Source organism: Lynx canadensis, chromosome B4 (assembly GCF_007474595.2).
Source record: "Lynx canadensis isolate LIC74 chromosome B4, mLynCan4.pri.v2, whole genome shotgun sequence".
In the NCBI taxonomy this organism is placed as follows: Eukaryota; Metazoa; Chordata; class Mammalia; order Carnivora; family Felidae; genus Lynx; species Lynx canadensis.
This window is the reverse complement of record NC_044309.1, coordinates 123,194,107-123,216,339: the sequence shown is the minus strand read 5'-3', so window position 1 is coordinate 123,216,339 and position 22,233 is coordinate 123,194,107. Positions and strand designations below refer to the sequence as shown.

At 41.2% G+C, this 22,233-nt stretch overlaps 1 protein-coding gene across 1 annotated transcript in view; it reads right to left on the bottom strand.

The window, feature by feature from the left end:
- The window catches only part of STAB2 (stabilin 2), a 167,042-nt gene extending 146,176 nt beyond the window's left edge, over positions 1–20,866 (bottom strand). Inside the window, exons 1-3 of the mRNA XM_030320397.1 lie at positions 20,591–20,866; positions 15,777–15,910; positions 13,462–13,577 (exon numbers count right to left, since the gene is read on the bottom strand). Of these exons, the coding sequence (XP_030176257.1) occupies positions 13,462–13,577; positions 15,777–15,910; positions 20,591–20,668 (328 nt within the window). The 5' untranslated portion in view covers positions 20,669–20,866. The remainder of the gene's footprint in view (positions 1–13,461; positions 13,578–15,776; positions 15,911–20,590) is intronic.
- Positions 20,867–22,233: the final 1,367 nt, after the last annotated feature.

Genomic DNA, 22,233 nt, shown 5'->3' with positions numbered 1-22,233 from the left:
TTTAATTTCTTTCCTATATTTTTGTTTGTGTAAATTTTTTCAAATTCTATTTTACTTCCATCATCTCATTTTAGTCTACTTCAGTGTATTCACTTTTTCAAATTCTCAAATGATTTCCTTTTTTTTTCCTTTCCCCCCTTTTTTTCTCTAATCTGTCAAACCACTTTCTACACCCAGACCAAAACACACCTAGGATCTAGCATCATTTATTTGATTTTTGTGTGTGTGTGTGTGTGTTTTTAATTTGTTAATTTTAATTTTCCTACCTAATTAATTCCTTTTCTCCATTCAAAATGACAAAACAATGTAATTCACCCCCCCAAAAAAAGAGCATGAAGAAATGACAGCCAGGGATTTAACCAACACAGATAGAAGCGAGATGTCTGAACCAGAATTTAGAATCATGATAATAAGAATACTAGCTGGAGTCGAAAATAGATTAGAATCCCTTCCTGCAGAGATAAATGAAGTAAAAAATAACCAGAATGAAATTAAAAATGCTATAACTGAGCTGCAATCATGGATGGATGCAGCGGCAGCAAGGATGAAGGAGGCAGAACAGAGAATCATTGATATAGAAGACAAACTTATAATAATGAAGCAGAAAAAAAGAGGGGATTAAGGCAAAAGAGCACGATTTAAGATATCAGAGAAATCAGTAACTCATTAAAAAGGAACAATATCAGAATCATAGGGGTCCCAGAGGAGGAAGAGAGAGAAATAGGGGTAGAAGGGTTATGTGAGCAAATCATAGCAGAAAACTTTCCTAACCTGGGGAAAGACACAGACATCAAAATCCAGGAAGCACAGAGGACCCCCATTGGATTCAACAAAAACAGACCATCAACAAGGCATATCATAGTCAAATTCACAAAATACTCAGGCAAGGAGAGAATCATGAAAGCAACAAGGGAAAAAAAGTCCCTAACCTACAAGGGAAGACAGATCAGGTTTGAAGCAGACCTATCCACAGAAACTTGGCAGGCCAGAAAGGAGTGGCGGGATGTATTCAGGGTGCTGAATCAGAAAAATATGCAGCCAAGAATTCTTTATCCAGCAAGGCTGTCATTCAAAATAGAAGGAGAGATAAAAAGTTTCCCAGACAAACACAAATTAAAGGAGTTTGTGACCACTAAACCAGCCCTGCAAGAAATTTGAAGGGGGACTCTCTCAGGGAAGAAAAGATGAATATATACATACATCATACACACAAACACACATATATGTATAAATACCAAAAGTAACAAAGATTAGAAAGAACCAGAGAACACCATCAGTAAATCCAACTTTACAAGCATCATAATGGCAATAAATTCATATCTTTCAGTACTCACTCTAAACGTCAATGGAGTCAATGCTCCAATCAAAAGACATAGGGTAACAGAATGGATAAGAAAACAAGATCCATCTATCAGCTGTTTACAAGAGACCCACTTTAGACCTAAAGACACCTTCAGATTGAAAATAAGGGGATGGAGAACCATCTATCATGCTAATGGTCAACAAAAGAAAGCTGGAGTAGCCATACTTATATCAGACAATCTAGACTTTAAAATAGACTGTATCAAGAGATGCAAAAGGGCATTATGTCATAATCAAGAGGTCTATCCACCAAGAAGACCTAACAATTGTAAACATTTATGTGCCAAATAGGGAAGCACCCAAATATATAAATCAATTAATCACAAATATAAATAAACTCATTGATAGTAATACCATAATAGTAGGAGACTTCAACACCCCACCCACAGCAAAGGACAGATCATCTAATCAAAAATGAACAAGGAAACAATGGCTTTGGATGACACACTGGACCAGGTGGACTTAACAGATATATTCAGAACTTTTCATCCTAAAGCATCAGAATATACATTCTTCTCCAGTGCACATGGAATGTTCTCCAGAATAGACCATATACTGAGACACAAATCAGCCCTTAGTAAGTACAAAAAGATCGCGATCATACCGAGCATATTTTCAGACCACAACGCTATGAAACTTTAAATCAACCACAAGAAAAAAATTGGAAAAATAACAAATACTTGGAGACTGAAGAACATCCTACTAAAGAATGGATGGGCCAATCAAGAAGTTAAAGAGGAAATTAAGAAGTATATGGAAGCCAATGAAAATGATAACACCACAACCCAAAACCTCTGGGACACAGCAAAGGCGGTCATAAGAGGAAAGTATATAGCAATCCAGGCCTTCCTAAAGAAGAAAGAAAGGTCTCAGATACACAACCTAAGCTTATGCCTTAAGGAGTTGGAAAAAGAACAGCAAATAAAACCCAAAACCAGCAGAAGACAGGAAATAATAAAGATTAGAGCAGAAATTATGATATAGAAAACAATAACAACAAAAAAACCAGTAGAACAGATCAATGAAACCAGAAGCTGGTTCTTTGAAAGAATTAACAAAATTGATAAACCACTAGCCAGTTTGATCAAGAAGAAAAAGGAAAGGACCCAAATGAGTAAAATCAAGAATAAAAGAGGAGAAATCACAACCAACACAGCAGAAATAAAAACAATAATAAGAGAATATTATGAGCAATTATATGCCAATAAAATGAGCAATCTGGAAAAAATGGACAAATTCCTAGAAACATATACACTAGCAAAACTGAAACAGGAAGAAACAGAAAATTTGAACAGATCCATAACCAGTAAGGAAATCAAATTAGTAATCAAAAATCTCCCAAAAAACAAGAGTCCAGGGCCAGATGGCTTTCCAGGGGAATTCTACCACACATTTAAGGAAGAGTTAACACCTATTCTCTTGAAGCTGTTCCAAAAAATAGAAATGGAAAGAAAACTTCCAAACTCCTTCTATAAAGCCAGCCTTACCCTGATTCCAAAACCAGACAGAGACCCCACTAAAGAGGAGAACTATAGACCAATTTCCCTGATGAACATGGATGCAAAAATCCTCAACAAGATATTAGCCAACCAGATCCAACAATACATTAAAAAAATTATTCACCACGACCAAGTGGGATTTATACCTGGGATGCAGGGCTGGTTCAATATCTACAAAACAATTCACGTGATTCATCACATCAATAAAAGAAAGGACAAGAACCATATGATCCTCTCAATAGATGCAGAAAAAGCATTTGACAAAATACAGCATCCTTTCTTGATAAAAAACCTCAAGAAAGTAGGGATAGAAGGAGCATACCTTGAGATCATAAAAGCCATATATGAATGACCCAACGCTAATATCATCCTCAATGGGGAAAAACTGAGAGCTTTCCCCTTAAGGTCAGGAACAAGACAGGGATGTCCACTCTCACCACTGTTATTCAACATAGTATTGGAAGTCTTAGCCTCTGCAATCAGACAACACAAAGAAATAAAAGGCATCCAAATCGGCCAGCAGGAGGTCAAACGTTCACTCTTTGGTGATGACATGATATTCTATATGGCGAACCCAAGAGATTCCACCAAAAAACTGCTAGAATTGATTCAGGAATTGAGCAAAGCTGCAGGATATAAAATCAACGCACAGAAATCAGTTGCATTGAGAAATCCTATACACCAACAATGAAGCAACAGAAAGAGAAATCGAGGAATAGATCCCATTTACAGTTGCACCAAAACCCGTAAAATACCTAGGAATAAATCTAACTAAAGAGGTGAAAAATCTATACACTGAAAACTATAGAAAGCTGATGAAAGAAATTGAAGAAGACACACAAAAAAAATGGAAAAAGATTCCATGCTCCTGGATAGGAAGAACAAATATTGTTAAAAATGTCAATCCTACCCAAAGCAATCTACATATTCAATGCAATCCCTATCAAAATAACACCAGCATTCTTCACAGAGCTAGAACAAATAATCCTAAAATGTGTATGGAACCAGAAAAGACCCTGAATAGCCAAAGCAATCTTGATAAAGAAAACCGAAGCAGGAGGCATCACAATCACAGACTTCAAACTATACTACAAAGCTGTAATCATCAAGACAGTATGGTACTGGCACAAGAATAGACACTCAGATCAATGGAACAGAATAGAGAACCCAGAAATGGACCCACAAATGTATGGGCAACTAATCTTTGACGAAGCAGGAAAGAATATCCATTGGAATAAAGACAGTCTCTTCAGCAAGTGGTGCTGGGAAAACTGGACAGCGACATGCAAAAGAATGAACCTGGACCACTTTCTTACACCAGACACAAAAATAAACTCAAAATGGATGAAAGACCTAAATGTTAGACAGGAAGCCATCAAAATCCTCTAATAGAAAGCAGGCAAAAACCTCTTTGATCTTGGCTGCTGCAACTTCTTACCCAAAACATGTCCAGAGGCAAAGGAAACAAAAGCAAAACTGAACTACTGGGACCTCATCAAAATAAAAAGCTTCTGCACAGCGAAGGAAACAATCAGCAAAACTCAAAGGCAACCGACAGAATGGGAGAAGATATTTGCAAATGACATATCAGATAAAGGGTTAGTATCCAAAATCTATAAAGAACTTATCAAAATCAACACCCAGAAAACAAATAATCCAGTGAAGAAGTGGGCAAAAGACATGAATAGACACTTCTCCAAAGAAGACATCCAGATGGCCAACCGACACGTGAAAAAATGCTCAACATCACCCATCATCAGGGAAATACAGATCAAAAGCACAGTGAGATACCACCTCACATCTGTCAGAGTGGCTAACATTACCAACTCAGGAAACAATAGATGTTCGCGAGGATGTGGACAAAGAGGATCTCTTTTGCATTGTTGGTGGGAATGCAAGCTGGTTCAGCCACTCTGGAAAACAGTATGGAGGTTCCTCAAAAAACTAAAAATAGAACTACCCTACGACCCAGCAATTGCACTACTAGGCATTTATCCAAGGGATATGGGTGTGCTGTTTTGAAGGGACACATGCACCCCCACGTTTATAGCAGCACTATCAAAAATAGCCAAAGTATGGAAAGAGCCCAAATGTCCATCAATGGATGAATGGATAAAAAACATGTGGTATATATATATACAATGGAGTTACAATGGAGTATTACTCGGCACTCAAAAAGAATGAAATCTTGCCATTTGCAACTATGTGGATAGAACTGGAGGGTATTATGCTAAGTGAAATTAGTCAGAGAAAGACAAAAATCATATGATTTCACTCATATGAGGACTTTAAGAGACAAAACAGATGAACGTAAGGGAAGGGAAACAAAAATAATATAAAAACAGGGAGGGGAACAAAACATAAGAGACTCATAAATATGGAGAACAAACTGAGGGTTACTGGAGGGGTTTTTCGGAGGGGGGATGGGCTAAATGGATAAGGGGCACTAAGGAATCTACTCCTGAAATCATTGTTTCACTATATGCTAACTACTTTGGATGTAAATTAAAAAAAATTTTTTTTTTAATTAAAAAAAAAAAGAGAACACGGGGCACCTGTGTGGCTCAGTCAGTTAAGTGTCTGACTCTTGGTTTCAGCTCAGGTCATGATCTCCAGGGTTTGAGTTCAAGTCTCGCTTTGGGCTCTACGCTGGCAGCATGGAGCCTGCTTGGGATTCTCTTGTCTCCTTCCCTCTCTGCCCCTCCCCACTCGCACTGTCTCTGTCTCTCTCAAAATAAATAAATAAACTTCAAAAAAAAAGAAAAAAAAGAGAACAATCCATTAGCTCATCATGTGCCCTAATGCTAGGTTTAGAAAATGTAGTCAATGTCCCCGTAAATAAACAATGAAACCTGACTTCTGTTTAGTCCTTAGAGATGTCCTTTTCTATGATTAGACTCACCAGAAAGGAAAACAGGGGAAGACAGTAGAATTGGAAAGGGCTACTCTTGAACACATGGTTAAAGTCCTTCAGTTTTCTACCTTTGATCTCTGAACCTTTTCATCTGAATACTTCAGTATAGTTCTGGAACAAGGATGTTCAGGAAACGTTTCTTCAGGGCCACATCACCATTTGGCAGACTGTTACTGAACAACTTCATGGGCCAGATGTCAGTCTTAAAAAGACCAACTTGACTTGGTTTTGTCTCCTTTCTGTGCTGTTCGTTTCATTATTATTGTTAGCAGTCTAAGCCTTGGATGACATGCCAAGGTTTACAATTACATCACATGTAGTGCCCTTGGCATTTCACCCCACGAAGTGTTAACGATAGCCATTTTACCTAAGAGGATGTGGAAGCGAGGTAGGGCCTCAGTTAGGACCATTAATGAGGTCACATGGCTGTCAGACTTGGAGATGGCAATTCCCACTGAGCTCTGACTTTAAAGGCTCAGAATTGTGCTTCTCTATGTGGACGGCTTAAAATTATTTTCCGTGGTTTAAATGTGTTTACAAATCATTCATTTAATTAAGTAATCAAGATTCAGTGAATGCCTACAATTATTTTCAAAGCTGTTAATGTTTTCTCTTTGTGTTTTCACAAGAAAGTGAAATGAGATTTAGCCTGAACAGAAAAGAGGCCTTCATTCCTGTTGCTATGGGCAGGAAGGGGCTGGTGAGGCCAGCTTCAGTGCTTTAGACTTATTTCTAAAGAGGTGTCTCAACACATACTTCTCATTGAGACGAGCAGCTCACTTTATTCAGGTCCCATTGGGTGTCTGCCTGTGGGTGAAGGCATCTACTGGTTGAGTATTAATTTGCTGTCTCCTTGGAATCTTCCTGATCTTCAACATCACATATTCTGTAGAGGAGGGAAGGCTTTCTCTTAGCAGGTATATCATCCTGGCCCAGCCCTGTCTCCAGTGGCTTGTGATCCATGGGCTAAAGGCCAAGGTGAATCCTTACAGTTATGGACTGAATGTCTGTGCCAGCCCAAATTCATATGCTAAAGTCCTAAATCCCAACAGAATGGCACTTGGAGGTGGGGCTTTGGGGAGGTCATTAGGTTTAGATGAGATCATGAGGGTGGGGACTCCATGAAGGGATTAGTGTCCTTATAAGAAGGGAAAGAGGGACCAGAGCACTTTCTCTTTCTCTGCCTCGTGGGGACAGAAGAGCTTCACCCGGAACCAAATCTGTAGCATCTTGTTTTTTTAATTTTATTTTTAATTTTAATTTTTTTATTTGAGAGAGAGAGAGAGAGAGAGAAAGTGCAAGAGGGGGAGAGGGACAGAGGAAGAGGGAGAGAGACAGAAAAAGAGAGAGAGAGAATCTTAAGCAGGCTCCGTGATCAGCACAGAGCCCAATGCAGGGCTTGATCCCATGACCCTGGGATCATGACCTGAGCTGAAATCAAGAGTTGGACGCTCAACCAACTGAGACACCTAGGCACCCTGTAACCTCTTGATCTTGGACTTCCCAGCCCCCAGAACAGTGGGAAATAAATGTCTGTTGTAATGGTATTCTTTTATAGCAGCCCACGCAGACTGATGTTTACCGTCCCTACATTTCTTTTTGTTTTTGAAAATTTTTAAGTTTATTTGTTTATTTTGAGACAGAGAGAGACAGAGAGAACACACACAGGGGAGGGGCAGAGAGGGAGGGAGAGAGAGAATCCCAAGCGGGCTCTGGGATGTGGGGCTTGAACTCACAAATCTCAAGATCATGACCTGAGCTGAAACTGAGAGTCCGACGCTTAACGACGGAGCCACCCAGGCTCCTCTCCCCACATTTCTGAAGAGCAGGCCTTTGGTTTGGCCTGAGGTATCAGAGTGGCCCATAGAGTCCACAGAAGGGCAGACAATGGTGGGAAGAAAAATAATAGACCTAAGGGCCACAAGCTACATAAAAACTGGGATACACAGGAACATCTTCAACCAGGCTGCCAGCACTGTGAGTTATCAGCCTGACAACAGACGGACAGAATTCGTTGAGCATTTACTGTCGCTAAGTACCTTACATGCACAGTCTCATTCTCACAACAACCGAGGAAGGCATGGATGCTGTTGACATCATTATCATCATCGTTATCTTCAGGTGATAGATAAGAAAACTGAGGCCCAGAGAGGTAGGTAACTTGCCCCAAATCACATGATTGGTAAGTGCTGGAATGGGCATTGCAGTCAGGCCTGACTAAGATTTCGAGTCCTGAACCACGAAGCCAGAGCGTACAAGATCAGTACCTTAGAATAAAAAATCTAACCAAGACACATCCGCTGGAATAAAGAGGCCAGCCAGTGATCTGAGAACCACAAAAGACAGACATGGTAACTAGCATATTCTGAATACCTGCCATCTTTCAGGCGCATCCTAAGTCCTATGTATGTATGAGCTCACCTAATCCTCAGCACGACTTTGGAGGTAGCCGTATTGGCATCATTATTTCCATTTTGTAGATGAGAAAACTAAGGCCGAAGGAAGGGTTTACCAGATAAAATGTAGGATGCCAGCTAAATTTGAATTGCAGATAAAACAATGAATAATTTTTTAGAATAAGTATGTCCCAGACACTATGCATGTATTTTATTTCTCTGTAATTATTTTAACTGGGTGTCCTCCATTGTCGTTTACTGAATCTGATAGCCCTACAGAGAGAGTAAGTAAGGAACTTGCAAGGTCCCAGAACAAGAGTATGGGGCATGCTGGGACCAGAGGCTGATCCGACTTTGGGGTCTGTGAGCCATCTTACTGTAAAACCACATGTCCTTTCGGTTAAAGGTTAGAACGAGAGGGAGCCCAGGGGTCATGGCATCGACTCCAGGCAGCGACAGGCATCTGGCTAATGGTGGAAGCAAGTGTTCTAGGAGAAGGCTAGAGAGAGGCAGGCAGCTTTCCCAGTAGTTGACTTGGCAAAACCAGCAGTCATTTGGGGAAATGGGAGAGTAGCGGGTTAGAGCTGGGTCTCTCCCATGAGACATGCCCTTTGCACTTACCAGCTGGCTGCTTTCGGGCAAACTGCAAAGCTCCTCCCAATCCCCAGGTCCTCTGTGGGGCTCTCAGGTATGACTGATTCTCCTCGTCTGCTTTTGTGTCTCTTTCTTATATTAACCTGTGAGCTCCTTGGGGATAGGGACTAGACCTATCTATTATATATGCGATTATGTGCAGCATATAGTCGGTGCTCAATAAATGTTTGATTTTTATGAGTTGGCCAACCCTGGAGGGAACTTTGGGAAAAAGATAGCCGGAGGGTGGGAGTACAAAGGGTCTGCACTTTATATCCTAAACTGAACGGTTTAAGTTCAAAATTTATGAAATGACTTGTTCAGTTTTTAAATAAAAATGTTAAGGCCAAAGTGTCAACTCTATTCCTGTTTCTCAAATCATGTTCAACCACCTCAGGTCCCCATTATGAAGAAAGATGATAACATTGATGTTCTCAGCAACCATACTTGAAAAGATATTACAGAATGTGCTATAAGAGCACATTGCTGATGCACTGTGAGGCTCAAATAGCTGATAAAACTCTTTTAGGTCATTATCACATTTCCTGTTGGTTACTAGATACTCTGGTGGTCTCTTGTGTTGGGACTTTCCTCACGCAGGAGGCTCACCTGTTATAAGCTGTCAGCAAATCATCAGCAGTTCTGTTTCTTTAAAGGAAGATAATAAACTTCCCGGGCAGCAAGATCTTGGCCAAAGTCCTCCCTGTAATTTTCTCTCCCAATGAACACCAGAAATGCCTACTTCGTCACGTGACCACCTTTGTTTAAAAGCTTGGCTCACAGTGTTCAGGCAGAGAATATGCACCACTTATAGCTCCGGCTGAAATTGTCTCCCTGGGAAACTGATGTGAAATAGGTTCCTCGTGTGAACGCAGCTTTATTTCTCACTCAAAGCCGAAAGGAATGTGCCTAGAAGACTGGTTTCAAATCTGTAGAAGTCCGTTATTTACAACCTGTGCAGTGAATGGCAAGAAACATAGAACAGGAAAGAAAGAGATCTGGAAACACAAATAATACAGCAGAAGAAAAAATGCATGTGCAGGATTTGATGACGCTGACCTCAAAAAGAAGAATCAAGACCATTTCCCTTTGAAGTAATCAGGTTGTTTTGGCTACAGTCCAATTTCTCTGTAACCCTTTTGCCTGCATTCTTTTTCCATTACTTTGAGTTGTTGCCCAAATCAGTTAATGTTCATGGTGGAATAAAAAGAACTGGGATGTTCCAATAAAAAAAAAAATCTATTTCCTCTCAAGTAGGATATTGGTTGTTGAAATGTGATTGTTTCAACGTTAAAAATATGTTTTTGTGCTATAAAGACTTCTATGTGCTGATCTGATAGAGCAGTACAAGTTTTAATGAGGGAGAAGCAAGTTAAATCTGGGTAGAAACAACTTCCTTATGTCAGGATGACATATCTCCCCCCCCCCAAGTGAGAATTCATGCCTTATTCTTAATTTCAGCAGACGATGAGTAATTTTTTCTCATTGTGCTTTTTTGTGTTTTCTGATTTTTCAGAATTGAAACAAGCATTATTTTCTAGTTGGAATAAGGCACTCTTCAAACAGTTTTAGAAGTAACCCAGAGGTATCCAGAGTGAATGAATTTGTTGATGCTTTGAAAAGGAACTGGATGCCATGATTGCCTTGGAAAGAAGGCCATTCCAGGGCTTGGGCTTCCTCAAAAAGATGTATGGGCACACGTCAGCAGCTCTGAAATGGCCTTATCCTTGCGGAAATGTCGAGCGATAGGCAAGATCTCACTTGTCATCACCACAGAATGTGAGAGGTGAAATATACAGCCAAGTAGAACATTTATCTCTTTCCTGAACTAAAGGAAGGAAGCCTTTGGAGACATTTGGTATGTTTGGAAGATGCAGATAAAGGGAAGTGTCCTTTTGCTCCAACAAGAGGATAGAAGAATGACCATCTGTCCGGTCCCTGCTTTTCACATACTTTGCTTCTCGGGCCTCAAGACGCAGCAGAAGGAAATGTGTGACCCCTCGAGGAACCGTGCACACTCAGTGGCAGGCAGGAGCCTTGCCCCATTCGCGCCTGGCACATTGTGACGGCATGAAGCCCACTGAAGATTTTGGATCCCGTGTGCCTGCTCATGTTAGGAGTTACCTGCTGTTTAAGAAGGGCTCAGAGAAAGAATGCCACTTTATTTGGCTTTCATTTCATTAACAGTCTGTTTTAACTGTTACTCATTCCTTTATTTATAAAACATTATTAAAGTGCCTTCTTTGTGTCCCTCTGTCAAGCACTCTCATCTACATTAATATTATAATATTACTACAGGTTTGTAGAGTAGGACTTTGTACCCCCATTTGGCATGGCAGCAATTAACTCGCCCGGTGACAGAACTGGATTCAAGCCAAAACGTGGGAGCAGGACTAGTGTCTTTTTGTCCCCCTGGCTGTGGGGGACATTCTTTCTGTTCTGTTCTGTTGCATATTGCCATTCCTTCTGTTGCACATGCTGACTTTGGTTGCTGTATCCTGGGCAAAGCCTTGTCTACAGGGGGTCTGTTCAATAACAGCATCAGATTAGTTTTTGTGGGTTAGAAAGAGAAAAACCAACCTAAAAGTTTTTGTATCATATCAGGATGTCTCTAAGAACTGGATGTGAGCATGATCACATCTGGAGCTAAAAAAGGTCTTGAAATCTGGAAGGGTGGGTTAACCACTTGATTCTGTTGTAACACACGATCACGCAGTGCCCCCATGCTGGTGTGAACCCAACAGAACAGTCAATAGAGAGAAGGCCAGGATTTCCTGAACCCCAACCTTGACCTTTCCAGGATAAGGAGCATAACCCAGTCATTGACTGGGAGGGCTAAAGGGACCTACCAATCAAGAGGGAAGTTAGAAACACATTTGGAGGATCTCCCTTTCCTTTCTTTCTTTTTTTATAAGCTCTGTTCCAGCAATGGGGCAGAGTAGAAAGACAGCAGGCTTTGGTGACAGGCAGCCCTGAACTTGAACTTGCTTTATCATTGATCAGGCCAAAAGAAATTGGTAAGATATCATCTTTAAATCTCTGATTCCTCACAAGCGAAATGGAGATAAAAATGTCTAACTCAAAGATGTGTTTTAAGAATTAAAGGAGGTAATACAGGATGAGTACCTCTCTGGTGCTTAATGTCAGAAATGTTGAATAAATGGAAGTTATTATTCATTTTATCATTAGTTTAAACAACAACAACAACAACAACAACAACAACAACAACAATGTAAGGCGAACCTGGGTGGCTCAATCGGTTAAGTATCTGACTCATGATTTCAGCTCAGGTCATGATCTTATGGTTCGTGAGTTCCAGCCCCACATCAGGTTCCTCACACTGACAGTGCAGAGCCTGCTTAGGATTCTCTCTCTCTCCCTCTTTCTCTGCTCTCCCGCTCCCGCCCTGCTCGCTTGCTCTCTCTCAAGATAACTAAATGAACTTAAAAAAAAAAAAAGCAGTGTCAACATCAGGCAAGAAGGGCTCGACTGTTTAGAAGCCACATGGGAAAAAAAAAAGACCAGGGAAATGAGCTAAACCGTTTAGAGTTTCCTATATGTGACAGAAAGAAGTTTCTATTTTGCTATTTTGTTCTTTCTCTATACCTTTCTAAACTTTGCAAGCTGTGTGCAATTTGCTTGTATTATTTTAGTCAGAAAAAAAGAAAAGCAAAAGAAAACTAATCTCTCTCCTTAAATGGATTCTTTTTTCTAAAGTTTATTTATTTTGAGAGAGAGAGAGAGAGAGAGAGAGAGAATGTGAGCAGGGAAAAGACAGAGAGAGAAAGAGAGAGAGAATCCCAAGCAGGCTCCATGCTGTCAGCAGAGAGCCCGATACAGGGCTCAAACTCACAAACGATGAGATCATGACCTGAGCTGAAACCAAGAGTCAGACGCTTAACCAACTGAGCCTTCTTGGCGCCCCTCTCCTTAAGTGGATCCTTAAGGAGATGTTTCATTACGCTGAAAAATGGGGAAAAATGGTAAATGCATGAATTAAAATGCCTGATTTTTTACTATCCAAGGGAAAAAAAGAGATTTTTCATAATTTGCCTATCCTAGCAAGGACCTAGTTACTACTTGAGTGTTAACATCCTTAATCATGATAGAAGTTCAATTTTAGCTCACAAATGTTATGCTTGACCACAGGAGTCTAACTATACCATTGGCTCAGATTTGGCTAGTAGTTTTTCTTACAGTGGAACTGGTCCTTATAGAGTTTGATTCCATCTTAAGATTAAAGTTTTAGTAGATTTAACTATTATTTCTGTTGTCAAACAATTAACTACGTTCTTTGAGACGCTATAATAAAATCTCACCTTAAAGAAAATTGTACTTGGGGTTATAGTAGCCCAGAATTCTTACATCCTCTCTATGATCAGTTATCTTTTTTATAAAAATGGATATCCTTTCAATTGTCCCTTTTTCTGATTTGTAAGGGAATTCTCTTAAAGGGAGATCTCTAACTGGAGGAAAGCAGATTTCTTTGTAAAAGCTGACAGGGCAAGAAACATTTTCTACATATAGACTGAGATGGAATTTTCTAAAAAAGGTGCTGACACTCTCCTTTTATCAGACTTCCTTCCTTTCAATTTTCTGTGAAATGGGACATTGAAAATCAAGTATCAAAGTCCAAGAAAAGTGCTGTGCCACTTACCCATGCAGTCTGGGCCCCAATGGCCTGGACAGCACTGAGGTTGGACATAGTCCTTCCTACAGATATGGCGGCATCCAGGGAGAGACAGCGAATACTTCCTGATTTCAAAGGTGTACCTTAGAGAGGAAGGAGAAGACATAAACCCATGATCAGAGCAATTCAGTTAACTCTGGGCAATGGGATTTTCCTAGATTTTTATTTAGGTCTTTCTTTACACTTGCCTATATGTTAAAAAAACATAGATTGAACAGAATTTTGATGTCTAGGGAGAATAAAACTTAATCATGATTTACCTTTAATTGTATAAAACGGATGACAATGAAAATAAAGGTGAAATATCAGAGCACAATGAAAATAAAGGTGAAATGATGTCAGAAGTGGGGCTGGTAGATAAAGGAAGTAGTGTTAGGCTCTGGGTACATGCTACCAGTGGACGTCACACTTGTCGCAGCTAATACAAGAAGGAAAAGATCGTAGGTTCTGGGATGCACAGGATCTCTGGATCAAACTGCCTAGGATGAGAATGTCTTTTGCAGGGACTCTATATATAAACATTTCTGTGAGAGGTGGTGTAATGTAGTGGGCAATATATGTCACAATATCCTCAAGGGAGATGTAATGATGAATTTCTTAGAACAGTTTTTATACCATCTGAGGTACAGATCTGGAATAGCAATTCTATGGAGGCTAAACACCATTGTCTATTTTGATGGAATCTCTGCATGGATGGCTTATTCCAGGATTTGACTTTAGTGTATCTAGAGACGATTCTCCAGGAACATCATTTCTTTCAACTGGGCTATTAAGAATAGTGTGCAGGTGAGTTTAAGGTTGTACTTCTAATCCAGTCCCTGAGCTACTGGCTTTATGGGCCGTCAAGATGGAGACAGAGTTGACAATTCCTCTGGAAGCTTGAGAATACTGGCAGGGGCATCTCTTCGCAAAGATGGGAAGAGGAAGAGCCAAGGGCAGAACGAAACATCCCCTCAGGGGCCAATCTTGGGTTTATTTCAGCATAAATGAATGACGGATCAAAGTCTTCAATTCTGCAACAGAGAGCACGAGTATAATAATCTTATCCTGTGTGTGTGTGTGTGTGTGTGTGTGTGTGTGTGTGTGTGTGTTGGAGGGGGGATGGTAGGGTGGGGAGGACATAACCAAGTGCCCACCTGGGCCATGAAAAAAAGTTGCCAGTACAAAGAGGTCTTCAATAAAGCCATCGTATAATTTTAACCTCGAATCCTAAATCTTTATATACTTCCTAAGAGAATCTGGTCAAAATGGGTGACCATTTTGGTACCTGAATGGTCACCTGTTGCATATGCTTGATAATTCTAGGTCAGTTAGTCTTGGGAAGCTTTTTTTAAAAAAAATTTTTACTTTGAGAGAGAGAGCGGGAGAGAGAGCAGGGGAGAGAGGTAGAGAGAGACAGAGAGAGAGAATCTAAGCAGGTGCCATGCTCAGTCTGGAGCCCAACCCAGGGCTCGATCTCATGACTCTGTAATCATGACCTGAGCCGAATCAGGAGTTAGATGCTCAATCAACTGAGCCACCCAGGTGCCCCAGAAAGCTTTTATTAAAATTGATTATTTTGGTCATAGAATATATCATGGTCATATTAAGCAAACATGAATTTAAAATAGTGTAATATAACAGTGTTAAGTTTCCATTTTATACAAAATCAGAAATAGTACTGATCCTTCATCCCTGAATTAGGAATGAGCTCATTGAGAGATGTCTAATGTCTAAATCAGTAGACTTAGTACACTGAACATTGTGTTGACACTTGAGCTGTGCGGCTGCTTGCATTAGCCGGTAAGTGAAACTGCTCGTCTTCCTTTGCAAGGATTAGCCTTGAATTATGAGAGTTTTGAATCATTAGAGGATTTCAGCAATGCAATGCTCACAGAAAATGTATGAAGCTGTAACTCCTTTGTCTTCTCTCGTTAGGTTCTAATTAGTATCAGGATCCATAGCTGGCTAATAAGATGACTGCCGGATCCAGGGCTTTTCAGTCCATGTTCTGACTAGAAACTTTCCAAATGAAACAAAACCCAGATTTTTAAAATAAAGAAGGGCACGATGAGGGGGAAATGTTTGTGTGCAATGCAATATAGTCAATTTTGTATGGAAATGTGAATCAAAAATATATTTTTTAGATGCAAGGTTGTAAGCTGTGAGTTTGGATTGAATGTAATCCTAAAGTAAGGGAAAATCACGGAAATGCTTTGTAGTTTTTGAGATGGGAAGTTTCCGTTTAGATTCACAATCCCTTACATTTCAAGACTTTAGTACATTTATTTTCTCATGAGTACCTGCAATCTCGAACCCCTACGGAGCCATTGGTAACCTTTGTGTAACCATCTGGGCACTTAATTTCTAAGTTGAGCAAGCAGGATCGGCACTCAGTCCTAATTGTAAGCAGAGATGTCTTATCACACCTTTTTGCCTGTGAAGACATAAAAAAAAAATCAAGTCCCATTAGCAGAACCTTGGTTGGCCAATCTTCCCCATTGGCTTCATGTCCATGGAATGACAGGGATGGCAACAGGTTGATTGGTAATGACTGGCTGGTTGCCTTCAACCTTATGTAGAAAGAGTGTTGGGATCAACAAACAATGTCTGCCATGGCTGTAGGTGATGAAGGAGGCTGCTTGTACCACCTGTTTGCTGTCCTTGATCTAAAGTGTGGAGTCAAATAAAGCAAGGTAACTTCATTACATACACTTACCCAATTGGGAATCCTGAAATATATTATAGAGTACGCTTTCCAAATGGGAAAAATTTTAAAGTGGTTATTTAGGGTCAATTGGTCATAGATCAACAGGTCTCAAGAATATTCTTTCAGCATTGATTCTACAGCAATAGTCTAGTCTGGGTGCTAAATGCTACGAAGCATATAGTTCCTGCTCCGAAGGTGTTTGCAACATTTTGATTAGAATTCAGCTAGACTATGGGCTCCAACAGGCAGTGATCTTTTTCTGTTTGGTCCTTGAATATTTCCCAAGCACATAGAACAGTGCCTGGTACATAGTAGTGCTTAGTAAAATATTTGTTGATTGAATGCGTTGTAGGAAATACAACAGACCCACTAGAAACAGTCACTTAGCAACATTAAGCAGTAGAGAATCAACTGCTAGTATGAATGATGCAGACCCACGTTGGCCCTGTCTTCAGGATCTCTCATTGTCCAAGATGTTGGTGGTGGTTCTCCCAAATAGATTTGGTCCCCTCTCTCTAATCTCCTTCATTTCCCATCAAGTTTAAGAAGAAGCAGTTTCATACAATGAAGAGAGACAAAATGTGGGAGTCAAAAAACCTAAGATTGGAATCAAGCTCTGTATCTTGCTAAGTGTACAGTCTTGAATGCATTCCTCACCCTTTGCCATCCTCTGTAAGGGGGAGGTGCAAATAATCACTCTCCAGGTTACGGAGACCTTTAAATGATATGTGCAAATTGCCTGGCCCAGTATCTGGAATATTTTAGGCAGTAAATGCTAGCTCCTGTAATGCTTCTCTGTCCCCACCTCTGTGTTTTGCTTATTGTCTCTTTTGATAGAAACGTGCTTCTTCCTCCTCTTGGCTCCCCAAACTTCATCTTTCAAGCCCCTGCTTAAGACACTATTTCCACAAAACCACACCCATCTCTCTTCCTTTTCTCAACTTCTTCTCTTCATGTGGTTGGCCAGTGGAACACATTTTGTTGTCTTTGTTTTCCATTTAAAAATCCCTGTGGGAGGGGACCCTGTCTCTTACTTCTTACTTACTCCCATCCACAAATAGCACACAGGCCAGCACTAGGTAGGGGTGGTGAGAATGTCATAACTACTTCTAAGTTTACTGAAATATATAAAGGCTGCATAAGAATAAGTCTTATTTTTACAGAGAAATTTATGGTTATGCATACTTCCAAGCGCATCATCTAATTTGATCTTGACTATGCTGAAGATAAACAGGGAGGTATCATCATCCCCATTCTAGGGGGGAGAAAACTGAGGTGACGGGAGGTTCTGTGACTTGCCAAGGCCACACTGTAAGCTTTTGGTCTTTTGATTCCTTTTTTTTTTTTTAATTTAATTTTTTATTTTTTAAACCTTACATCCAAATTAGTTAGCATATAGTGAAACAATGATTTCAGGAGTAGATTCCTTAGTGCCCCTTACCCATTTAGCCCATCCCCCCTCCCACACCCCCTCCAGTAACCCTCTGTTTGTTCTCCATATTTATGAGTCTCTTCTGTTTTGTCCCCCTCCCTGTTTTTATATTATTTTTGCTTCCCTTCCCTTATGTTCATCTGTTTTGTCTCTTAAAGTCCTCATATGAGTGAAGTCATATGATTTTTGTCTTTCTCTGACCGGCTAATTTCACTTAGCATAATACCCTCCAGTTCTATCCACGTAGTTGCAAATGGCAAGATTCCATTCTTTTTGATTGACGAGTATTACTCCATTGTATATATGTACCACATGTTCTTTATCCATTCATCCATCTATGGACATTTGGGCTCTTTCCATACTTTGGCTATTTTTGATAGTGCTGCTATGAACATGGGGATGCATGTGTCCCTTTGAAACAGCACACCCGTATCCTGTGGATAAATGCCTAGTAGTGCAACTGCTGGGTCATAGAGTAGTTCTATTTTTAGTTTTTTGGGGAACCTCCATACTGTTTTCCAGAGTGGCTGCACCAGCTTGCATTCCTAGGTCTTTTGATTCCTTGATTAGCTTATTCCTCTTCCCTGCATGCTGTACAACGGCACATAGAAAAATAAAATCTGTTTTTATGGGCAGCTTTCATTTGATGATCATTATGAACCAAAATAGCCCTGGAATATTCTTTATGGAATAATAGTAAAAGCCACCCTTAGCTAGAGTTTGAATCAACTCCCTTTAATGGTCATGAAGCCTCTACATCTGTTAAAACCGGCTTTTCTTTATATTAGGTTTTCCCACTTAGATAAGCAGATGGAAGGACATTACTTTTTCTTTTCTTTCTCAAAAGGTCAGGTTTAATACTTGCTTTTCAAGAAATCCCTTGACTTTCAAGTTGTCCTTTTCAAATGGAATGGCTTATTTGGTCTCTTACACAGTCTCCTCTGAAAAGCAAACTCAGCTTTAAACCTGGTCAAGGCCTGATTTCTATACTTCAGCAAGCACTCGATGCTGCCGATGGTGATGATGATAATGAAGATGATGATTCTGGCTGTTTGTGGAGCACTGTCAGGGGAGGAACTGCAGTTCAGAGAGGTGAATTAACCTGCTCAGACTTGGACCACTAGTAGGCTGTGGAGCACAGTGACCGGTCCTCAGACATAGTTGATAAACAAACATATGAGAGCCACGGTTCAAACTCACCACTCTCAAACCTCTAAGCTGGAGCACGAAACCGTTATGCTAGCTTCCAGCATTTTTGTGAAAAGCATTATCAGAGGACATCCAACTGGCATCGAGTCGGTAGGGATAAATATTTGCCTGGCTCAGATGCAGAATCATGTTTAAGTTTTATGATGAATAGAAATCATGCCTGGGGAAATGCATTTTAAATAAATCACTCAGATTGCCTTGTTCCTACCCCTCGTTTCGGCTGACCTAGCTGCACATCTGATACCCAACTTGTTCTATTAAGACAGCTCATGTGAGGGGCGCCTGGGTGGCTCAGTCGGTTAAGCATCCGACTTTGGCCCAGGTCATGATCTCGCGGTCTGTGGGTTCGAGCCCCGCGTCGGGCTCTGTGCTGACAGCTCAGAGCCTGGAGCCTGTTTCAGATTCTGTGTCTCCCTCTTTCTCTGGCCCTCCCCTGTTCATGCTCTCTCTCTCTCTGTCTCAAAAATAAATAAATGTTGTTAAAAAAAAAAAAAAAAAGACAGCTCACATGAGCCTGCTTGAGATGTTGGTGTTCCAGTGGGTTTCACGAGAGATGCTGACCCTACCACCCTGGGTACTTCTTTTTCGCTTTCTTTCTTTCTTTCTTTCTTTAAATTTTTTTAATGTTTATTTTTTTTTTTTTTAAATTTTTTTTTTCAACGTTTTTTATTATTTATTTTGGGACAGAGAGAGACAGAGCATGAACAGGGGAGGGGCAGAGAGAGAGGGAGACACAGAATCGGAAACAGGCTCCAGGCTCTGAGCCATCAGCCCAGGGCCTGACGCGGGGCTCGAACTCACGGACCGCGAGATCGTGACCTGGCTGAAGTCGGACGCTTAACCGACTGCGCCACCCAGGCGCCCCTTTAATGTTTATTTTTGAGAGAGAGAGAGAGAGAGCAAGAGCGTGAGCAGGGGCAGGGCAGAGAGACAGGGAATCACAGAATCCAAAGCAGGTTCCAGGCTCTTGAGCTGTCAGTACAAAGCCTGACACGGGGCTCGAATCCACAAACTGTGAGACCATGACCCGAGCCGAAGTTGGGAGCTTAACCGACTGAGCCACCCAGGCGCCCCTCTTTTTCTTTTTTCATGTTTTATTTGTTTTTGAGAGAGAGACACAAAGTGTGAGCAGGGGAGAGGGAGACACAGAATCCGAAGCAGGCTCCAGGCTCTGAGCTGTCAGCATAGAGCTCGGTATGGAGCTCCAACCCACAAACTATGACATCATGACCTGAGCCGAAGTTGGACACTTAACCAACTGAGCCACCCAGGCACCCCTTTGGGTACTTCTACTACAACTCTGTGGAAGCTAGAAGGGATGAGTTCCTGATGCATTCTGTAACACTGTTTCTCAACCAGACATCACCTACAACTCCCTAGAACATCTGTCTGCTCATCTGTCTTCAGCCGTGGTTATTTTCTATATTCAAAATGATGCAATGGGAGGTATTCACAGTGAATTATTAACACAAAAGAAACCCCCCTGCCCCAGGGGGATACCAACATCTGCAATGGAAAGAGGAACATTAGCATGAGCGTCAGAGATCCTAACAACGGGGTTTGGCATAGGAATAGAACCAACTGGGTGAGCTCACCTTTGGAAAGATGGTTCACGACCATTAGGATCCTATTCTCTGCAGCCTTTCTCTTTATTTTATGAAGTCCAGAGAGTACCCTTTACCCATCACCACAGAGGAAAGCAAAAAGGTTTTTAACATACCGTGAACATAACAACAACAACAACAAAAATGCGAGTCTCATCTTACCTGCTCTGTAGTTTCAGGCGGGGAGCAGAAATTTTGTACCACCAATCCAAGAAGAAAAAGCATGAACTTTTGTAGCATAGTGAGAAAATATTTGCTCCTTCTGGCTCCAGGCACCTGTCGGAACTATTCAGCTATTCTAACCTAGTCTGATGAACTCCTAGCGAATTCTCTTTCATTTCAGTGTTTGCTTTCAAATCCTTCCCCCTCTTTTTCCTGGATTGAAGCAGATGATATGTGAGAACTGCCTCGAGACAGGAAAAATGGCCAATTCAGGGGTCGTGGTGAAATTGGCCACTCTCGACTCTATATATGTCTTGGTTGAATGACAGGATATCCTGAAGGGGCTGAGGCGGAGACATGCTCTGGAATTTTTGTGCCTCGTGCAACTCCCAAGAACGAGCTCCCACCTCCCCGGGCTCTGCCCATCCCGCTTCTGGTCCTGCCTGCTCCTGGACCCACAGCCCCACGGACACGTATCCAGCCACACCATGGAAAACTGCAGGCCCCTCTCTCCGAATGCAAAGTCCCAATCTTGGTGCCAGGCAGTATTTGTGGGAGTCCCCATAAACAGGAACGATCCCACAGAGGGAATGCTGCAGGAGTTCGGGGCTTCGACTTGGGAGAGGGTGGTGGCCGTCACTTTGGCACGGCTGCCAGACTCTGTTGCAAAAACATGTCTCTTTGTAGTTGCCAACAGGGGGCATTTCGATCTTCCCTTCCTCTCTTCCATGTCACGTCCTAACAGATGACTGAGTGTATAGGTCTCATCTTACCGTTCAAGGTCTAGGTCAAATGCCACCTCTTTGGGGAAGCCTTCCTGTCCTGCCCCTCCAATACCACCTGGGAAACCCCCCCAGCATTTTGCATGTAATACTAGGAAAGCCCAGTCACATCTGTCACAATCCATCTGTCTGTATATCTGTCTCCCAGGCCCAATTGTGAATTCCTTGAGGACAGAGAGAGGCCTTCATCTTCTCTGTATCTCTAAGAGCCTGGAGCAGAGACCTGCATTTGAAAATAATAAAAACAAATAGTAACAGTCAACATTTGTTGAAAACGTTCTGTATGCTAGTCACTATTCTAGACTTCTCCATGGATTACCTTGTTTCATCCTCACAACTCTTAGTGAAATAGTTATTTTCCCCATTTTACAGAGAAGGAAACTGAGGCAAAGAGGTTAGGCAACTTTTCTAAGGTCACACAGCTAGTAGGTGGGCATCCAGTTTTCAAACTGTGTGGCCCCAGGGTCAGTACTATGAACCACTCCCCTCTCCTGCCTGAAACAATGATTATTTAATGCATAAATAGCTAAGAGGTGGTGTTCCAGTCTCACTGACATGATGGAAAAATGTCAGGCCCAGAACCAGAAAGGATAAAGTCTGGGCTTATCCACAAGTCAGGCATATGAGGCTGTGTTTCATGACACTGAGTTAACTGAGAGACTCATGCAGTTATAGACACTAGTTTTGGTTAAATAATTCTTCTCTCTCTGCAGTCCTTCTCTCTTTGAGTTTTGGAAATAACATTATATTATATGGCTCAATAATCTAAGAAACTTCCAATACGGACAGGCCCTTCAGAGGCTAACCCAGTGGTCTGACTGGAAGACGCCAGATGAGGGAGTTCTTACCATCCCTTGGTTC